Genomic DNA, 21,797 nt, shown 5'->3' with positions numbered 1-21,797 from the left:
GACATTGAACCGATTTTAATAAGATTTTGTTTTACAAACAAAACCTTAAAAACTGTTTCGTTCGAAACGTCTCACCATATGGCCAAGCTCTTCCTGTAAAAGACAATTATCTTGCCGGTCCTCAAGTATTCCTCGGAGACGGTTCTTGGCAAGAAAAATTGCGAACTCTTGGCCGCGTTCGCGAGAAGAATTTTTAGCCCCTACATGAGGATGGACGATCTCATAGCCTACATAACGACGAAATCTATGAGCGATACCATGACCGTCAGGTTGTGGATAAAATAGGTTACGGTGGGCGGGTCACTTAATCCATATGGAGGAGGATGATCCCACCCGAAGAGTCTATAAGGGCAATATCTATGGTAGAAAAAGAAGACGAGGCAGACCCTGCCTGAGATGAAGCGATGGCGTAGATCAGGACTCCAGACAGCTTTTAGAGATATCGAATTGGTGGACCTCGGCGCAAAACCGGGATGTCTGGAGTTCCTTATTAAGGCAAGCCTAGATCGGATACCGGTTGTTGAACCGTTGATGGTGATGATGATGATCAGCGATGCTAGAGGACCATTCTTTCTGGATGAGAGTAAAATTTATTTGGTTGAATGTGGTGCCACCTGGGACGCCCAGGTTCATTTGTGGACTCATTTGTGTTAGAAGTATTTACGTCAATTTAATGATTAGATTTCTGCTGCATGGCAAACCAATGAGACGTTGGCCATTATCATTCGACGAGTTCATGGAGACTGTGGTTACCGGTTGTCCTTGTGGGTCTTCTCATTCCCAGTCTTTGGATTAAAGTCTCCAAGTATTATTTGGTGTCATTTAGTGGCAGTGTTCGAAGAACCTTTCTAGAGCATAGTCAGTTGTCAATTTAATTTGGAGTTCTTTGTTGTGTTGCTGTACATTGTGTTGAGTTTATATGGATGACCAATTATAACCCTATCACTCTGAAACCCCCAAGTTTGGAGGGCCAATCCAATTATCGATTCTGTTTTGAGGCGAGCGACTTACTTTCCACCCTTATTTATTTGCTACTCGCGCTAGCTATCAGCAGATACCATGTGGATTTTGAATAAAGGACTGTAGGTATTTATTTACACACAGCCTTTTGCGGGGCTTATACTGCCCCACCGGCAATTTGCCACCGTTCCCTATTGGGGAACCAATATACCTATGGGGCTCTTTACTCAGTTGGCCTATCTTCTTGATCGAAGTTAGTTTGTCACGTTTGAATGGCATCTATCCAAAAGAGCTTTCATGTCTCCAGGAGAGACCTCAGACCCTTTCTTATTAAGGATTGTCATTTCTGATATATTAGGAGACATTCCTCACCAGTTCTATGCTGATGAATTACAGATGTGCGTACCACACTACCCGAAGTCAGTTTGAATTTGTTTTTTTTACAATCTAATCGTTGAGAGGCCTTCATGATCGGCGTTATTTTTAGAAACTTGTCCTATATCAATGGAGGCTGGATCTCTTAAACCTTATGATCTTCTTATCTAGGAAAACACTAATCTTCCCCTATTTTCTTAAGTCAAAATGACATTTATACTAATGAAATATTTAGCATTGAGATATAGGAATATGCGTACATATTCTGTAAAGTTTATAGCGCCTATAACAGTTTGTAATTAAATAAATTAAAACTTATTATTTTGCAATTATTTCGCAGAATATGGGTACCTCTTGAATTTTCCAATTTGATCATAACTTATCCAACTTCACTTGCCTGTCACTGTTCGATGTGACAACAAAAATGCAACATTGTGAATATATGTGTGGTTGTCGCTTTTCAGCAACAAGAAATAACTTTTCTCCATAACTTCATAGACTTATGCACATTGATGAGATACAATATCTGAAAATTGTGCTCACTAAGCTGTGAGCGAACTATGCCAATACTGAACCCGTGCGATTCGAATATAGTTGGATTATGGATGTGAAATGGCTTGACGTCGAGTTGGGCTGTGTTGGCGGTCAGAGAATAGTCGTGCTTTTTGCCCAACTCCAATCTGACTGTAACTTGCTCCAAGTACGGACTAAAGCTCCATTCATGTTAGGTTGGATACCATCCGGCAGTTCATGACTGGTATGCACGAGGCACAGCAGTTTTTTTCGGAGTAATGAAACCGATTCCAATGTTCAATGTGTACGAGTATTTACCGCGAATCTATCTACTGATTGTCTAGATAAGTTAACGCATTCGGTGGTGATTACAGTGCACAGTTTCACAGATGTAAAGCCCCTATCTTCTGTGTCATCTACAATCTAAATACAAGGCTCCAAAGGCTGTAAAAGTGGTGGCGCTACACCGTCCTCAATTGTCATTCGAAGTATCAATAGTGCTTATTGATTTAAGGCAAAAGGAAGAAAAAACGCAACCAATTCACCTAAAAGATACACCGAAAGGTTCACTGATCGTTTCAATAAAAAGTGCTTTGTGGTGCAGTTAACAAAATATTGTGAGAGAGAAAAAGTGGTGCAATACACGAAAAGTGGTACAGAGTGAGATTTTATATGCATTTTTTCATAATTTGTGCAGTTGCAACTAATGCTTCCACTAGATACTTGCATACCGAGTTGCTTAAAAGCTTATTAACAACGGCCAGCTGCGGGATACTAGCCGAAGTATAAAATAATATCTACTTTATAATTTCTCTGTATCTGCATGTGACTAATTGGAATTAGCATCTATGGATATGTCTTCTTGCCAAATACTTCCATGCGACCTCAGTCATTTAAAAAAGTTTGTATATTTATATATACGAGTAAATAGTTGTTAGTATCTATTTGGAGTTGTTTTAGATAATTTGTTCCTTTTGATTATTGTTCCGAAACTTCTTAAGATGGATTTCTGCTGCTGGTTATGGATTCCGCTACCGCTATTCTTGTATAGATAGCGGGATCGCAATGTTTTTTGAATGAATTTCCAAAGCATCTAAATGTTTGAATCAACAAAATGTTTTCCAAACTTTTTACACTTATTTCTCACCTTCAACTTTCATATTTTTTCCTTCATTTCCATAAAAATTATATATTTTTTGTGGTAGTTGAAATTGTGAACAATATCTGTATGGCTTCGCCGTAATATTTATTTTCCGGTTCATGTCGGCCGGCGACGAGAGTGTGTTGTTTAATGTCTCACACTTCTCTGAAGCATTAAAAATTCTCAGTAAATATTAACGGATAAAAAATACTCTTCTATATATGTAGGCAATTTACATACCAAAAGAAAATGACGTAATTTTGCAAGTGCAAGTATTGTGTTTGTAATTGTTATGAAAAATGACGATAATTGGTTTATTGTTTATTATTTTTCACCATTATTGTGCGCTTTGTAAACTATTTATTGTGCTGTCTGCCCTTGAATTATGACAATTTGTAGTTCTAGGCAAGCTTTTCTTCTAATACAAATTATAATATTTAAAATTTTGTATTCTTACTATATTAGAAGCCTTCTTAGTTCGCCATATATATATAAAAATATTAACAATGCAATAAGGGTGGGATTGAGAGTGCCGCCAAAAATATACTTTCTAATTCTTTAAAATCACATCGTTAAATTAACGAAAAATACTTTTATATTTTTTAAAATTTTGTGCGTTGACTCTTCGAAATGGATACCATTGCGGCCCTTTCTTTTTTTTGCAAAACTTATAGCCTTAATAAGCGGCTAGTGAAATATAACTTGCTCTGATAAATCTTTCAGGTCGGATTAGTAAGGTAGGTATCGATGACCACTTCGAGAAGCCCAATTAACGCGACCGCTACGGGAAGAGCAAAGGGAGCGGAATCCACCAGGCTTATATCTTCAGAGTCAGATCGTAGCCTTTACGGAAGGTACCATCGAGTGGATTCCGCCCTTCACAGTCGTCAGCGCCAACTGCACCCACAAAGGAACTGTCCAAAATAGAGCCCGCCTGGCCAGTTTGTCGGGCTACTCATTCCTCTCTATATTCCAATGACTTCAACGCGCTCCTCCACTGCCCCCAACGTGGAGGCGAAAACCTTGTAGCCTTACGGCTGGAATCATGCCTCGGTCATCGACAGGCCTCCAGCGTTACCAGTACCTACCCTTGGAATACACTGACCCGGCTGCACTGTGTATATCCAAGAATACGTCCATTCCTAGCCCGCAAGCTACCTTTGATCCGGCCGTTAAGAATACTCTCATAACCTCGCAATAGATCGCTCCAGGAAGTTACCTTTTGCTCCCCAACATCCTAACTCGCGGATTGGGATACTGCCCGACACAGCTTATTTAATGGGGAGGTCCAGATAAAATGGTGCAGGAGTACATTAAGGCCATCCACCCGGCAAGAATGCAGAACCCCAGTGGCACTTGCACATACAGTTCTTTGGAACCTAGTCAGTATACTAAACTAGCTGAGGGTATCTGCGAATATATGCAGGGTTTCCCAAGAGAGTTATGGATTTTCGAAACTTTCCGTACTGCACCGGAGAACATATGTACCCCGCACCGAAATCTCCCATAAAGCATCTCGTAAAATACCCAATATTTCATAATTGCGATAGGAGAGCGGATGAATTATATTATAATAATTGCGCCCAATGTGGGATATTTTGCTACTATTGGTTATTAAAGAAAAAGTCTTCCATTCCTCCAAGCTAAACGCACATAAAACGAGGGGATTATTTTTGCAGGAAAATAGTTTGACGTATATGGAAAGAAGTGGGAACCACCCGGAGAAATTACAAAAAGTGACAGCAAGAGGGTATTTCCCCTGTCGGCCTGAAACGGAAGAAAAATGAATCTGTAATGAACCTGAATAGTCAATCTAAAGTTCGAAAGGATACGCTTGGGATCAATGGAAATGGTACCGAACGTATAGAGTGATTAGAAATGGGGAAATGAATGCTGGGTGCTTATTGACATTTGTAATCACCACTAGGCACCCATGTTTGTTGAAAATCAGACTCTATACTGGGCGCTACTTGTAATGATTCTGAATGCTTGGTTTTGGTTAAAGCTTCTCTAACGAGAAAGCTCCGAATCCAGAGGTATCGTCTTGAAGTTACTCGCCTTCAATATCAAAAATTCTTATAATTAGTCTCATATTTTCAGATTTTCTTGGACCGCAAACGTAGTTATTCGAATGTCTGCTTTGGACGGAACAGATTGAAACATGTCGTGGTGCACATAATACCGGACCTTTCCCAAAGTCTAAAGAGTATCGTTGCAAATTTCTGCAGATATACCTTTACTCTCAGCTCCACCTTTCATTGGTTGTTCTACGCTCCGTGACCCATAACTCCATTACTGGCTCTCGCGGTAGTCAATTCCACTGCAGAATGCGACCAAAAGTGGAATTATTGCCATCCTCTAAGGTCTGAATTTACTCTGTTCCAAAAATATTTGATTTGAGGTAATTCTATCATGTTATATCGAACTTTTAGAGCCATAATATTCTGAGTTTATTATGCAACGCCATCACGCGAAGTCGTAGATCTAGAAAGTAGCCAGTGGTGCAGAAGAAAAAGGATGTCTTGGGATTAGAAATTTGCCTTTCGGCAGCACTTACCACTTTAAAGGAACGACACTTTACTGGTGAACCAGGTAAAAGATATTTCGAAGAGTGTGCTCTTCCAAGACTCTCAGGGGGGGGGGGGGGAGGGGTACAACTCTAATGCTTAGATTATGTATCACCGCAATTCCCTCGAGTCCTACACCACCGTGGGGCGCATATCGAAGTATGCCGTTCGTTAGAAAAATCAATTCCTTTCGAAGAACCAAGTCTTGCTGAAAGCCTCAAGTTCCACCTTTAACGCTTGATAGAAAAATCAAGTCCTTCCAAAGAACTACATGCACAGCATGTGTAGTCCGTTCGCAAGATCAGATCATACGTCGACCCCGCTCATTTGCAAGTAAAATCTCGTTTTAGGTCCAGTTTATTCCTATCACGGTTTGCATTTAATGAACCGCACAAACGTCTAGCCGAATGCACTCTTCGTATTACAAGCTGACAGTTTCAGATGCCTTGTTCTGGGGTGCTGTTGGTCAATGTGTAAAGCCTCAAAGCATTTGACTGCTGCATCTACGACCAATAAATCAAAGTGAAGGCAGCGAATACCTAACCCGCCTTGGTGAAGTTCTCCTCTGGCCTACTTGGATTTTCTCAGCGGACGGGGTTGCTTCTCTTGTGTCTCCTTGCTATTTCTGAGCACCAGCATAGAAGAGACAACCATATTATCGAACATGCGACTTTAGCAATTTCTCGCATTTCGGCGCAAAGCTATACTGGCGGGCAATGACCTCCGTTCTGACGTTGTAGTAGCAAGTTGTGAATCTGTTCGGTGCAGCATCAACATTTTCATAGCGGCAAGGCAACATTCGTTTTCTTTACTAGGAATCCGACTTAACGTTGTGATAAATGAAGAAAGAGGCACGAAAATGTGGTAAATTTTGCGTATTAATGTGTAGACCATACATAACGCTAACTGCAGAGGAGTCACTTCACCGAGGTGGCATTTATACGTGAACTGATTTTATGACACAAGTCATCATTGGTTGAGCGATCATACAAATTTTGTTGAGTTGCTCAAGATCTTTATGCTGCGAAGCCAGAGATAGTGGGTACGGCGCTGAACCCTCTATGCCCGGCATCACAGCGTCTATGATGAGAACGGATGTGAACGGGCAGAAGAAGTTTTTTTCGGTGAAAACCGTCAGAGGCTCGGATTAACTTTGAAATATAGGTTGCTCTCTTCTCTTTAGTTTGTATCGGTCCAATTTAAATGAGCATGTAAGTGCCTCTGGTACTATTTGTTATCGGAGGGAATAAAATAGGATGATCGCCTCATGCAACACAGTCTCAGATTGAATTTAAATAAAACTGAATTTTTAACGACCGATCCCCATGAAACAGGTGTAATCACTGTCAGCGGCAGTAAGCTACCCAGAACTGATCGATTCAAACATCTCGAGTCAATAATATCAGCTAAAGGAGAACTGCGTTATGAAATTGTTTTACGCATTACCGCAACCTGGATGAAGTGGCGTTCCACAATTGGTGTTCTTTGTGATCGACGTATCAAGGAGCCTCTCGAATCTAAAGTTTACCGCAATGTCGTCCGTCCTGTCGCTCTCTATGGTTCTGAGTGTTGGCCGATTAAAAAAGACAATGAACGGCGTCTTGCGGTAATGCAGACGAAGATGTTGCGTTGGATTAGTGGCCTGACACGTTTTGATCACATCCGAAATAAGCGATCGATATAGAGTTACACTGATCGTGGAGAAATTGCGAGAGAGGCGTCTTCGATGGTATGGACATGTAATTCGTATTAGTGAGAATTCACTTGCTAAGATTGGTCTGAACATCGAAGCCGATTGTAAGCGACCAAAAGACCGGCCAAAACAACGTTGGCTTGATACGCTGGATGAGGATTTGAATTGTATTCAGGTCAGGCTTTTGATAAAATGAAATGGCGAAACCGATCACGACAAGCCGACCCCGACAAAGGCTGAAGAAAAAAAGAAGATTGTAAGAAATGCCAAATATCTTCCGTGTATCAAGGAAGACAAAGTAGAAATCATGGATTTTTGTATACTACCTATTCTTCGTGAGCTATCAACACAACCAAATGTCCAGAATCTTCTTAGCCTAATATTACGAGGAAACCGGCCGGCAATTCGAGTAATTCGAGGAACTGTCTCTCTTCTTCCTCTGTAAAATGATTTTGTTGTCTCGCCAATCATATGGTGCCCTGTCCATCTCAATCCGATAATAACATGATTGAGGAATTTATTGAGTCCAAATGTTTGTTTGCACCTGGTCGCTTTCAAGAGTTTTAACTTTGATGTCATTAAGTTCTCTTACTTTTCCCAGCTGCATCGGCTTGATTGCCACTTCGATTTTTGTGGTGTTGATAGATGCATTGGTTCAAAATTTTATAGAACAGAAGTGACAAAGGTTGAAATCTAGAGGAAGTATCTCTGTTCTTCGTGGCTTAACAGTCGACAAACGAGTTATAAGCTCTACTACACTTTTGATTAGTTGATGCAAATCCTACTTATCGTCACAAGTATTTAGTTTATTCGAGAGCTCTAAAAGAAGAAGGAACGGGCTGGTTTTCCCCGCTTCACATTTGGTATTTTTGCATCATTTTACGGATATTTACTTGGACTTCATTGCTCGTCCATTTTTTTTGGCTCCAAACTTTATAGATAGGACTTTGTAGATCATGATTAGGCGCATAGTCTTGTAGGTCACCGTTTTACTGCACATAACGGCAAGGACGTGACAGCATCAGCTGAGAATATAGTTATAGAAAATTGGAAGCCACAACAGCCAGCCTAGCATTTGGAAAGCAATAAATAAAGATGCCCTTGTTGTATTTACGTTAAAAGCAATGAACTCTAATTGAGAACTATTCCACGCAGCCCCTTCATTATCCACAAGCTCTTATTTCCACTTATCCTAGAATATTGGCAATTTTCGATTTTTCCCGGGGAGCAGAGAAACGGAATGATCGTTAAGGAGAAGAAGAGCGCCCGTCTTTAGTGCAATAATAGTATGTCAAAAGTAATTGTTAAAATAATCCTGGAACGATTCAGAAAGTGCCCCGAATGTAAGTTGGCTTCCCCTAAAGATCTGTACTGACTGTTTCAGCACCCTGCGGATCATTGTGGTGCAGGATATGAAGTTTAGATCACCGTCTTGCCCGCTTTTTCACGACTTTGAGAAAGCTTCTTACAGCAGGCGAGTGCTTCGTTAATGGGCGAGTGTTCTCACATGTTTATATATAGTACATCTTTTATTCGTTGAGTACTTTCGTAGTCTTGTTCTACATATTTCAAATAGAAACGCCATGGATTCTGTGATCGACCAGTTTGCATAGTATCAATGTAAGGCACAGTGTTCTCTCTGGTGCTGATATTCGGGTTGTGTTCGTACCTTTGGCTTAGACTGTGCTTTCTTCACGCAGACTCCCAGCTGGGCTTTAATAGGGCATTCTTTACAAAAACTCCTACCCTTCAAAATAATTATCTATCATAGTGTTAAATTTTAATATAATAATTTTACTTATAAAACTCAGTGTTCTTTATTATATTCCGCTCTTTCAATTTAGTCGTTGGGTTTGAGACCCTTCTTTGGTCGAGGTCTCCATTTTGTTTCCTTCTTTCATCTTGAAGCGACTTTATAGCCGATCAAAACACCACTAAGGCGCTCGATTAAGAATTATTTGCGATCTTGCTAAATTCTCAAATGAGTGAGTTTATTGTCGGGTTTTCCTTGGATGCGATGGCGTCATCTTCGATGCGTGTTCGGCATTTCATTCAGGCCATTCCAGCGTGTTTAAGGCCGTATGATTCAGTTTGCAAACCTTTTTGCCTCCGTCGTCGTACCCCTAAGGCTGACGGATATGAATGGTTTTCATTAGTTCGCTGCGCAGAGAAGCGGCCTTAACGTTCAACAGTCTCAGGTAACGAGTTATGATAACTGCAACCGATAGTAAAGTTAACCTCGATCAGGTTTAATTTGACATTGGGCTAAATTAAACAACTGCAGCCTACCTAAAGCCCGTGGCTATTTCTTTGGCAATTTGTCCCAGGATTTTATCGTTGAAGTTTCATTGCAGTTTAATGAGTTGTTGTTGGCGGGGGCATCTTATGTCATCTTATGTCTGACGCAATAGGTATCTCTCCACTGACTAAATTTATCTTCCCACAGGAGAATGCACAGCGCTCCTCCTAGATTTGGATGGTTTGTGGATTGAAGCAGCCTCGATTTCGAATTTACTTGGGACAAAAAAGAATAACTGACAGTTTCTTCCGAGCCAAAAGCAACTGATTTCATCTCTGTGGCTAGTGTGATTGAAAGTAGTCGTCAAGTGCTGGTCACTCTCTTATAAATATTTGTAGATACAACATGGATGCGAATTATGTTTCTGGAGTAAACCGCCTAAGCTGGTTCGAACCTATTTGTTTTTATGACTAGATGAATTTTTAGTTTCTTCAGTATTTTCTACTTATACCGCCTTCTACGCCTGTACCAAATGAGTAGGAGTTCCGTGGGTTTGTTAGTAAGATGATTCTTGCCTCCGACTACTATGATCCGAGTTAATATCTTTTCTAGCATTGAAGGTGGACATGATGCGTTCAGGACCACCATCTTATTAATTGACAAAACGCTTGGTCATATATTCGTCGAGGTAACAGAATGATCTTCCGGAATTCTCCCAGGGACCTTCGGCAGATATTGCTTATCTGCGTCTAAGGCCTCATACAGTTCTTGTGCAACATATAGCCCCACGGGAATATAGACCACACATAGCGTTACGGAGAAATCTAAAGGGTAGAAGGGAAGTAGACAAGGGTCGCAGAACTTTCGTCCAACCCAAACGACATACTTATATAGAAAGAGAATTTCATCGACTACTGACTTCTTAGATGTCGAATAGAAGTTAATGAAAGGCAAGCGAAGGCAAGATTCATAATAAAAAGAAATCACTTATAAGATCAGCAGGAGAAATGTACATGTCCAATCTTGGGTCATAATTTCTCTGCGTGAGCTATAAACAATTAGAATTAAGGCACAAAATAAAAGCAATACAAGCAAAACGGCAACTGGTATCCAGTTCCCACATACCATTAATGGGTGGTTTGCTACGAGCAGTTTACTTAATGCTCCCGACCACTTCGAATCCAGAAGAGTGACAAAGATATAATTATTCCGTACAGAATGTTCACCGTTTTGGACAACCTAATCGCCTAAAATATCTACAAGAGATTGAAAACTGCATAAAATGCAAAGCAATGAAGAACTTTAAATCCATTTGGGTTCACCCAAACAGACGTACCAACACGTACTTGCTCGGCACTTAACTAGCCAGTACGATGGGTGGGGCAATTGGTCCTTCAGCGCTCCACATACATTTGAAACTTGCCCCACGTTGGGCGCCAATTAAGTCTTATCATTTTTTATTCGTAGGGGTCTAATTATTGACATAGAAAAATGGGGATCTGAAATTCTTCCGGTTTGCTTCTAGGGCCTCTTACTTTTTGAAAAATTTTATAAATTTAATTATAGGTTGCATCTTTTAGTTAGTGGTGCTAGCTATCACCCCTTAATACTGAATTTTCAATATACACGTGCTTAACAATGTGACAATATTCTGATAGTTTAAAAGTTTACTTTCAGAATTTCGAATGTTAAATGGGATAGTGTGGAATCAATATCACATGTCACATGAGTAAAGTCACTTCAAGTCAGACAATTCTCCTCGTATGGTCTTATGGAAACATACGTGCGCACCCATGCAATCACAATGAAAGCATGTAAAACGTGAAAACGACCTTAAACCAAAATGAGTTTTCCATATGTGACTAAATCAATTGTAATGCGCGCATAAATACCACGAGATGAAAAGGTAGTGAACTAATTTATGTTGCTGCACATGTTTAGTGAGCGCTACATCTAGCTCTGCTGGAAACTCTGTGTTAGCTGGGCCCGACTAATAATACAATTCACCTTATTTTCTCCCTTTGCTCGTTGCTTCGGAATGAAATGTGAAAATGTGTGAAAATGACCCATGGCAATGGGGAGACAGAGATACGTACGAATCGAGATTGGTATGCCTTTTTCAGATGCTTGTTATGGAGCATAGTTTGTTACTTTTCTGTGCCAATTGGCATAGATACAAATTTCGTTCGAATTATGAGTTGGCCACAGACAACAAGCAGGCATGTTAGGTAGACAGACAGACAGACAGCACTGAGACTGTGCGGCAGTACTCTGTCTTTCCGGTGCCCATTGGATGGTGATAGTGAGTGCAATAAAAACCTTTACAATTATAGTAGTTGTTTATTTTCATATTTTCTGTAGATATGCTATTCGGAATGATTTTTTTAGAAAGTTTTTAATTTTTCACTGCCCCAAAATGATCTGCTCGTGGTGATTAAGATAGTGAGATTTAGTCGGTTTTCTTTGTTTTCATTTTGTCTTGGAATTTCTTAACAATTGAGCCAGACGAATAACCGTAAATCAAAAACTGATTTATTGAGTAAATATTTTGACTTTTTAAGTACTCCATTCATAATTCTTGAAAATGAAGTGTAAACTGGGCCGAGATCCAAAAACAGAGTATCTTTTTCTTTCTAAACATACCGCATTTTTGTGAATTTACATCGCTCGATTCCGGTTCATAATTCATTTACGTTATGTTCGGTCAATTGTAGTTTTTGGAACAGATAGTCTTCTCTTCTAGGCTTCATTTTACTAATCATGTTTTATGCGCGAACCCTGTGGTTTAACAGAGCATTGATTAGAACTCCACTAATTCCGGCATGATATAGGCGGTAGTATTTAACAAATTATATGACATTATAATAAGACGATACAGATCGTTAATTCGGTGTTTAATTAACTCCTTTTTGTAGATTCCTGTAAGATTATAGAAAGGGGAAAGTCTAATTAATTTAAATGAAATATATGTATGTACTTCTGGTTTGATTCAATATGGAAGCCAACAATTTAAGTTTGAAGTTGGATAACCGTAATTAGATTCTCTTTCTGCCTCTGTGAATAAGGAATCTACGCTTCGCGTCCTTGACCGGATCATCAAATGACTTTCGACAACTTGCAAACTTCTTCGTGATGCAGTATACGGTGCTGAAATCAGTAATATTGCTGTCATGCGATTGGAAAGGCCGCTATCGTACTTCTGAACAACAGCTGGATTATGAAACCGAACTGTCTTCAGTTTGAAAGATCGAAGCTCCATGCGGGTAGACGGGGATGCAAAATGCAAGCGAAGTCAATTGATCAGCAAGGGATGGCCACGCTCGAAGTCAACATCAGTGCCCTTGCTGCTCAAAATAGTAATCCAGAATACAACTCCTAATTATGTTGCTGATCACGATGTGGCCGATTTGATTATTCGTAACCTGCCGGTATCCAAGCTTCCTGTGGATAACTTCACTTTTTTACTGCAGTCCGTATCTCCATCGATTTCAACATATGATTCAAGAAGTTTTCTGGAGTGAAGTGCTCCCCAATTTTAGCTTCTAGTGGGGCTCTTTTAATTGCAAACCTCAGACATTGAGATAACATGTGTTCTGCGTCCTCGGCGATATCTGGGCGCATTGCACAATATGGCGACTCGTCTTGTCCAAACCGTTAGAGGTATGCTCGATAACCTTCGTGCCGGCTCAAAATTTGCATTAGGTCGAAGCCTACTTCGCCCTGCGGTCGCTCGATCCATCTCCGAATATCCCAAATGATGCTGTGTGTCCATCGGCCTTTCTTTGACTCGTTCCACCTCTCCTGCCACTCGGCGAAAGTTTCATTTGTGCTGGCTGCCGCCGACGGGCAGAAGGTTCTCCGGTGAGATACGTTCGATAATAACGACGTTGTCCTTCTCTCGTCAAAATATTAGAATCATCTCTACTATCATGCTGGCCGCTTCGTCGGAAATTGCTCGATAGGCGCAAAACGTTTGGAGTGCAGTTAAATGATATGCAGCTCCTATTTTTTTTCTATTTACTTCCTTTCCCAGTGCATCTTCCTACACTGGGGCTATTTATAGTGGGGTCGAGCTGATCACCCTTGAAAGAGGGAGGCGACAGCTCGGCCTTGAGCCACTATATTCGGTAACATTCTCGCCAGCAGTGTTCCGGTATTGTATGCCTTAGTTGCTGGCGTCAGCACTCTGGTATACATAATTATCCACAAGAGTGGTCCTACGATGGATCCTTGTAGAACTTCTCATGTTCTTTGGTATGATTTATCTCCTTCACAGAACAGAACCCTATGATTAAAACGTCGGCAATAATTCGCACCAGATACTTCGGCCCTCCGAATTTAATTATAATAATTTAATTAAGGTCTCTAGTATTTTGCTCTATTTAACGGAATTGAAGGCATTTCTCACGACAAGTGTTAATATTGGCGAGTATTGGTCCTCTTCGAGGGCCGTTTAGCTAGGCTAGGTTGTCGGTCTTTTCTTTCGAGACCCAAACTGGTTCTTAGTGAAACTCCCTTTTTTTCGGCAATTGGAGGTAATCTGTTGTAGATTATTCGTCCAAATAATTTGCCAATATTATTTAGAAAGCATATCGGTCTGTATGATGAAGGTTTGCCGGGAGGTTTGTCTGGCTTGGGTATGAGAATTATCCTCTGCTGTCCTAACGAACCAACGGTCCGATCCAATGACCGGACCAAATGGAGAGTAACTTACTCTCACTTTTATTTTATTTTAACGAGTGTCCATGGACCATAAAAGAGTAAGTTGCTTTCCACCTGCTGCGGTCCAACATCAAGTGAATGCTGACTTATATCCTAAACAAAAAAAAAAATGGTAAATTAATAAATTAAAGTACTGGCTGTTTTAATTTGGATGTAATTCGCACCGTTGGTGTGTTTAAAAAAGAGCGATTTCCGTCTGTTGCAACTTCCAACCACCCTGCTCTTAGGACAGGGGTAAGGCAGTGTCTGATGTGTGGCCTCTACCCTGGACGAAATCGTTATTCATTCTTTCTATTTTTTCTCTTGTAAGTTACTCCTAAATTTCCAATGCATTAGCGCCAAAATATGTGTAGATACTGATTGGTAACATTTGCATCCAACTGGTAAAAATTGGAAATTATAGTAGCGCAATGCTGCACAAATAATTGTACGGTAACCATAAATTAAAAAGCTGAGCCATATTTGATATTTGGACGAACGGGAAGAATGCACAATCTAGAATTATGGAGTTTACTTTTTGAGGATAGAATGGTCCTCAGTTCGCTATCTACTTAATTGAACCGTACTAATTTACTTCATCTTCTTAGTCCACGGACCATTCTTCTTTGGGCGAAATACTCAAGTTTTTAAAAAATCTGCTGAAGGTCTCCCCGTCAAGGGAGAAGTAAACTCATCAGAAGCATGACCGGAAGGCACTATAGATACAGTTGGCTTCCAATATATTACTTTAAAAACCCGACATGGGTACGAAAAATATAAACCGAAAACCTAGCCCCCCCCCCCCTCTTAGCCCTGTTTTAGCTCTCAAAAATAGTAATCCCTGAGCTAGAAGGAAGGAGAAAGTTGTTCCTCAAAATTAGTGCGGTTCCATGTCGGGTGTAAACTGAATTCCTGTACTTGGAGCGGCAACATCTGTAACCGCTTTCGGTCATTCTGCTTCACGAGACAGAGGTTAGGCAGTATGTGATGGATGTGTCGCAGACCTTACAACGAAACCGAAATTTAATGAAAGCTACATTTTAGGTTTGGTACGGCACCTTCTACAAAACAACTTTTATACGGATATCCAGCTTGTTGACAAATCCATTCTATCCGAAATTATAATCGTTACGTTGTTTGAAATTTGTAGTTTCCTGTCTGCTTCGCTATTTCAGCAAGGAGGACGGACATCTTTAAATAAATCATGCGGTGCCGATCTGTAGCGGGTGTACACTATAAAAGTCAGTGAATGAAAAACTTAATGCCGATTATCAGATCTCAACCTTTAATACCCTTTAGAATTTTTCTACCGTACCAGCCAACCACAACCTTATGATAGCTGTTGAATCAAACTTCAAACTGGGACATTGCTTAGGGATTTGCTGTTTGATCACCTTCCGATATTCAGCACATGTCAGGTACAAAAATATTTTCGGAAAGAAAGATCATTCGCATAAAAATAAGGAAAGCCGATCACAGTCGAATTTTACAATCAGGCAGGGAAAAGGTGCAATGTTTGGCGTAAAATTTAAAAGTGACACACCAAAAACGATCGTCTAAATCATGGCTGAATAGATTAAATTTCTGGAGGAACTGCTTATGGCGGTCCAGGATTAATAGTGGTGGTGTAATTAAAAAATTAAAACTTGTTTTTCCTATTCCCTAGTGTTAATTTATTGGGGGGATGAAGGGAACAAGTGGTTCCCGGAATATCGGTATTTGCAAGACCAATAAATTAACATTAGCGAATAGGAAAAACAAGTTCTTAATATTTCAAATGGTCATGTAGTACATATAGTAAAATTCTTGTCTGTACTTTTGACAGCCAAGCTTCCATGTCTTGCAAATATAAACTATACTACTTACTTTGTTGAAAGAACAATTATACCCATTATATGCTCCCATTTTAAGGTTTTGTTGAAAACAAAGCCAGTTCACTGTCTGTCAGTTTTTCTGTCACACCACTTTTCTCAGAAACGACTGTACCGATTGTTACAAAATTTGGTGGGATGGTGGGAACTGTGAAGCCACATGCATGTAGTAAATCATATTGCTTCACCTCGACCTTAACAACATATACCTAAAAGAGAGGTGTTCATTTTTTCACTGAATATATATAAAATTTACTGCGAGCCGCCCTTAAGTTAAGGGTTTAATAAGAAGCATCATACTGGAAAATTTGGTAGAAATCATACTATTGTTAACAAAATTATAGTAGATCAAAGTAGCTCCTTTCGCGTCAAATAACTACTCGCTAGGAGATAAAATTTCAGTACTACGTCGAATTGATTATATACACTACGAGCTATATATAAATGGAACCATCGTCTAGTTAAATATTCTCACAAGAAAATAAACAACACCTTTCACACCTGATGCGCCGAGCTTCCGTTTTCGGACTTGTTCTTTTTTGATCATGAGGTCTCCTACTCTTTATAAGAAGCTTAATCAACGCCATTTTGACGCCACAAACTTCTTAGAGCGTAAGTGAAGAAACCGAGCAGGATTTAACCGGGGGCAATAGCAAAGGGTGTAGGTAAAAGTCTTTCCATCTTCTCCCTAACTTCGACAATGCGAATTGTAGGGTCCTCCGAGTCTCGAGTCTGCAGGCCGTTGTCCTGTCTAAACCGCGCACAAACTCTCGTGACTGGGTTTGCTTATATGAGGTCAGATCCTCTATGATTTAGCGCAGGTGGTGAGTTTTCCCCATTTGAGGTCAGCAGGTGTCAAGCAGTGCGATTCCTTTGGCCAGCTCATTCCTCTCTGTGTTTCTGTGAAAGAAGAAGGCGATTTGCAATGTTTGTGCTAGAGTGGGCGGGGGTGGGTGGGTTTATGTCGTAGCCATCAACATACCTCCAGTATCGCCAGTATCTCCACTCGGTTACGTTATACGCCACCAAGTTTTTGTCAAACAAATTAGTTCGGCTGAAATCTATTAATATTGAAAAACGTACTGCAAAAAATTTGCGGATTTTCCAATGTAAATGTGTGCGTGCCAATGACCTGCACAAATCGAGAGGACAAAGAAGTCGGTTTTCCCAAACAATGATAAAAATGTAGTAATAATTGACAAAAACGTAGTTATAGATCTGAATGAAGTGTTCTAACACACTTCAAGACCCTGATCCAATTGGATTGTTGGGCCAACGGTTATTATATAAATCTCCTGTTATAAGTCTTCTCCCTTTTTGAATTTGTCCTTTTCGTCTTTTCGACCAAAATGTCAATGAACCTCCAAATTTCGGGATGAGTTCGATCAATCAAATAGTGAACGAATGTCACCATTTAGCCATTTTTCCTAACATTTACATGATTTCATATTCAAGTGTTCACATTTCCCGGTGAATAGTTCATTTTCCTCTCGTATTCTTACCACTTTCTTCCAGCCAACTAAACTAATTAGGGTTCTTAAGTTAGATAATCAAAATCGATAAATACAAATGAGCCTACCATCGTCTTACCTTTTCTTAGAAGAAGTATTTTTTCCTTGAACATGCAAATCATTTATACGGCTATATATGTACGTGTACCTGTACACCACAGTGACAAGTTATATATATTTTCGCTGGGTTTTATTATAATTAGTTTTTCTAATCTTTAGTTATTGCGTAGCTTTACAGAGAAAGTCAATAACCTTACTAGCTTATTAATTTGCAGTATGCGATTATTGCCTGATTAAGTTCGGATTGCTATTAAGCTTTTCCAGTACTTCCAAACTGGTCCCATTTCCTTAGATATTAAGAGATCAGCGGGAGGAAAAGCCTTACATTGAAAGTTCGCAATTTTACACTGTCGCCCTAACTATTTTCACGCCATTACTTTAACCACATTTTAGTATCTTGTTTGCCTGATATTATTGAGGCTATTCGCTGGACAAGTTTATTATTGGTAAGTCTGAAGCATAGTTGCAATTCGTTGTTTTACAAACTTAATGTGGCTCTGTGCCGCTATGCATATCTGAAATGGGTACTATGTCTCTGTGTATTTAAAATTTCCGTTTGCCCGGAAAACTGAAACGATTCACTGGGCTGACGATGGCTGGGACCAAGCCCCCGTAAAGGTGCTGAACGGACCAGATTAGGCTGAACGATTGGAGGAACCGCAATTCCAAGCATTAATCAGGCAGTCAGCCCCACTATACTATCGTCTAAAATTTTCTAATCCTGGTTCCAACGCTCGCAGGCTTTTGAAAATCTGTGAACGCCTTTCAAAAACAAGGAGTGCGCAGATTCGTCGGTTAAAAAACCTTTCTGGGGTACCTCCGTTTAAAGTGTGAGGAAGCTGGGATGCTGCATATGAAATGCAGGTCCGTCTTCTCCTCCATTGGATATATATCTCCGCCATTAGTTATTCGTACATATATATATGAACAACCACACGTTTTTAAGGTTTTGTGTGAAACAAAACCTTATTAGAATCGAGACGGTGTCTGTCTCTCCGTCTGTCCGTCTGTCTGTCTGTCTGTCTGTCTGTCTGTCTGTCACACTCGATTTATTCGGAAACGGCTGAACCGATTATCACGAAAATTGGTGAGAGTATGTAATCTGGTGTTCCCTTTACATGCAGTAAGTGGCGCCATCTTGTGTCAAGTCTAAGGGGGGGCTCCCCATACATGTGAATGGAGGGTGCAAATTTTTTTTTCACAGAATGTAGCCATGTGGCATATCAAATGAAAGGTCTCAATTAGTACTTTTCGAAACTGGTTCAATATTTGATATTGGGTGAAACATAGGGGAGTGAGGGCTCAAAATATGACCCCCAAAAAGTGTAACAGGTCTCGTTCTCAGAACCTATCCAACCGAAAAATCTGAAAAAAATCACAGTGGTGCATCTCTACGAAATCTAGGCCTCAAAATATATACGGTTCCGATATCTACACAAATAAAGTTAATAATAGTATATTTCCACATTTTAGAAATTTACCCGGCACCCCTCCTTATGTTCATCCCAGAAGTACAAAATTTAGCATGCATATAATGAAGAACATAGTGCACAGTTTGGTCAAGTTTGAAGAAAATCCAATTATTATTAACAAAGTTATAGGGGGTAAAACTTTACCATTTTTTGTGAATTTCGTGCACTCTACAACCCGCATGACGTCATCATCACATATCATTTCGTCAATACCACAACGAAATGAGTTGTTATGGATGGGGTCGCAAAGAATTATTTTGTTTTAGTTTTTTAGTCATTTGGATGAGAATATCAATTACTCCAACCAGACATGTGTGTATGTAGTATATAGTATATGCGTGCTAATGAACTTTGCGGGTAGTACCTAATTCAGATAGATGTAAGAAGTAAATCGGAAATATGGGTACGATCAATTGATATACGTGCATATATGTGTACAGTATTCGGAAATAGGCAGTTTGTTTGTTTAGGGTGAGCGTAATGTGTACGTGTCTCGTAGTTTGGAAAAATATAAAGGATTATGTTGGATTTGTAGCTATATACGGATAGAGAAATGTGCGTTGAAATTTCTTACATAAGATGAACACAAAACCTTTATACCTGATGCGCGAGCTTCCGGTATTCCGACTTGTTTCTCTGTGTAGTCGTTCAAGGAGCAGTGTGCCTTTCATGCCCCTCCCCCTTTTTTTAAGAAAAATTAAAAAATGCCGCTCTGGTGGCCTCAGATTCTTTCACATCGATTTTTTCCTGGCGACTAGACTTCAAATATCTTGATTTACCTGCGTCCCTTGCCACTTCACACTTCAGAGTTGACGGAACACTTGATACCCTAATGCCAAAGGCTGACCCAATGTTCGTGGGCAAATTGACACCACGTTTCGAAACGAACTACAAATTATAGCATATTGTGGGATTCGCCAACTAAATGGAACGTTCGATCCTAGCCGCCGAAAAGTTATTCCTTAAAAAAAGAACTAGGACAAGAAGTCGCCCTAAGAATGAGCGAGAAGAAAATGAAATTCTTTATTGAAAAGCAAAGTCCGACGGAAATACGACAAAAACTTGACAATGACAGGAAATATCGTTAACTAGGAGGAAATAAAGTGAATAATAAAAACGAAAAGCACACAACCACAGATGATTATTTACAGCCACAAGTCCTCAGACCTCTTGATAACGGAAAGTGAAAAATTGTGGTTACGTCCTGGTTTATCGTTTAATTTGACTGTCGAGCTAATTCGGCGGTCTTCTTAGGACACAGATTGATTTTGTGACCACAATCGGGGTCTTGCTGTGACTAGCCCAACAGTACCAGTTTATACTGAGTGCAAACTCAGTATTAATACTAGTGCATGCAATACCCAGCTAAAGCCTCTACGAAGCTAACGGATTTGGCACCCGACTTGTAAGCACAACTCCATGCTTGAGGCCCGAAAGTCTCTCTCCACGCTATAAACATAACCACAACTCTCTAGGGAGTTAACCACAAATAACTAGGCCAGAAATTCTCCTGAGACATATGAACTTGGAAGGCTATGCTGTTCCCATGGTAACAGTTAACCTTTGGTGAGGCTTCGTGGTAAAAGCAATTTCAGATAAGTCCGTGTGCAAACTCAGATCTGATCGCCCAAGGCCTTGGAGCATTCACCTACTGCATCACGACCAGCAACTCAATGTGAATGCAGCCTTTCCAGGTGCCACCAGGTGAAGGTTTTCCTTGCCCATTTGGTGAGCATCAAATCGGCAGCAAAAAAGTACATGCAAATAAAAAGTTCCAAGTTAATAGGACAGACAACTACGGTTTCGCCCAGGGCAGAAGCAACTCATCAGTCGCTCCTTCCTGTCCTGCCCTGTCCTGAAAGCAACGTGACCGAAGTGTTTCAAGAGTATTGTTTGCTCAATGATAGAAATTCTGGCAAAACCGGCCAAAGCTGAACTAGTTTTGGAATTGAGGGGGTCCTGGATGCACCATTAACTTGATTGTGGACCAGATCAATTGGAAAGAAACTGTCCCACACTTTTTTCGTCCATTGTCTCCTCTTTTTGCGGTGCTGCCCAAAGTTCAAATAGACAGACGACTACGATCTCGACTAGGACAGATGCAACTCATCAGACGCCATTTCACTTCTGTCCTGAAAGCAGCATCGTGAAGTGGATCTGTTTTATTGCGTTGCGAACTTTAACACGGGCATCAGTGATTAATATCTAAATACTTTCATATTGGACCGAGCTCACTGAAGAAACAGATACAACGATGAATTGCATAAGCTGATGATCCAGCAAAGTCCATTATTGTAAAGTTGCGTAAATTGAAATTGCGACCCGAATACTTTTGTTTTGAGGGCCTTTTTGCCGATTGCTGCTCAGATAACTTATTTTTATGAATGCCAATATCTTTTCTTAACCATAGCTGTAAAGCATTAGGCCATATTACTTTTGAAGGTGTGCTTACTTTGTTTTGCCCCACAGATTATAAAGTGTAGTGGGTGATATTGACAGCTATAGCCGTTTTAAGAGCATTCGACGCTTTTTGATTCTCTTATCAGAGCCAGAACGTTTACGGAGGTAGGTCAGCCACAACGTTCCTTGGTTTGGAGACTACGGGTGTACCCTTCATCGTGGCTCAGGAAGAGTTTGCGCTACCACCGTCTAAAAAACCAATAGTTTCGTCTTGTGCATATGTATGTTTATTAC

At 40.2% G+C, this 21,797-nt stretch overlaps 1 protein-coding gene across 10 annotated transcripts in view; it reads left to right on the top strand.

The window, feature by feature from the left end:
- Positions 1-21,797, top strand: part of LOC119650468 (rab11 family-interacting protein 3) — a 301,666-nt gene that overhangs the window by 122,780 nt on the left and 157,089 nt on the right. The window contains exon 1 of one of the 10 annotated variants that reach the window (XM_038053354.1): positions 1,986-2,749. The exons of 7 other annotated variants lie outside the window; for them this stretch is intronic. In XM_038053354.1, the coding sequence (XP_037909282.1) occupies positions 2,697-2,749 (53 nt within the window). In that variant the 5' untranslated portion in view covers positions 1,986-2,696. Of the gene's footprint in view, positions 1-1,985; positions 2,750-21,797 lie in introns of those variants that run through there. 2 more of the 10 variants (XM_038053359.1, XM_038053358.1) reach the window with 2 other exon arrangements.

Source organism: Hermetia illucens, chromosome 2 (assembly GCF_905115235.1).
Source record: "Hermetia illucens chromosome 2, iHerIll2.2.curated.20191125, whole genome shotgun sequence".
Lineage (NCBI taxonomy): Eukaryota > Metazoa > Arthropoda > Insecta > Diptera > Stratiomyidae > Hermetia > Hermetia illucens.
The sequence above is the reverse complement of the archived record's forward strand: the minus strand, read 5'-3'. Positions and strand labels throughout refer to the sequence as shown.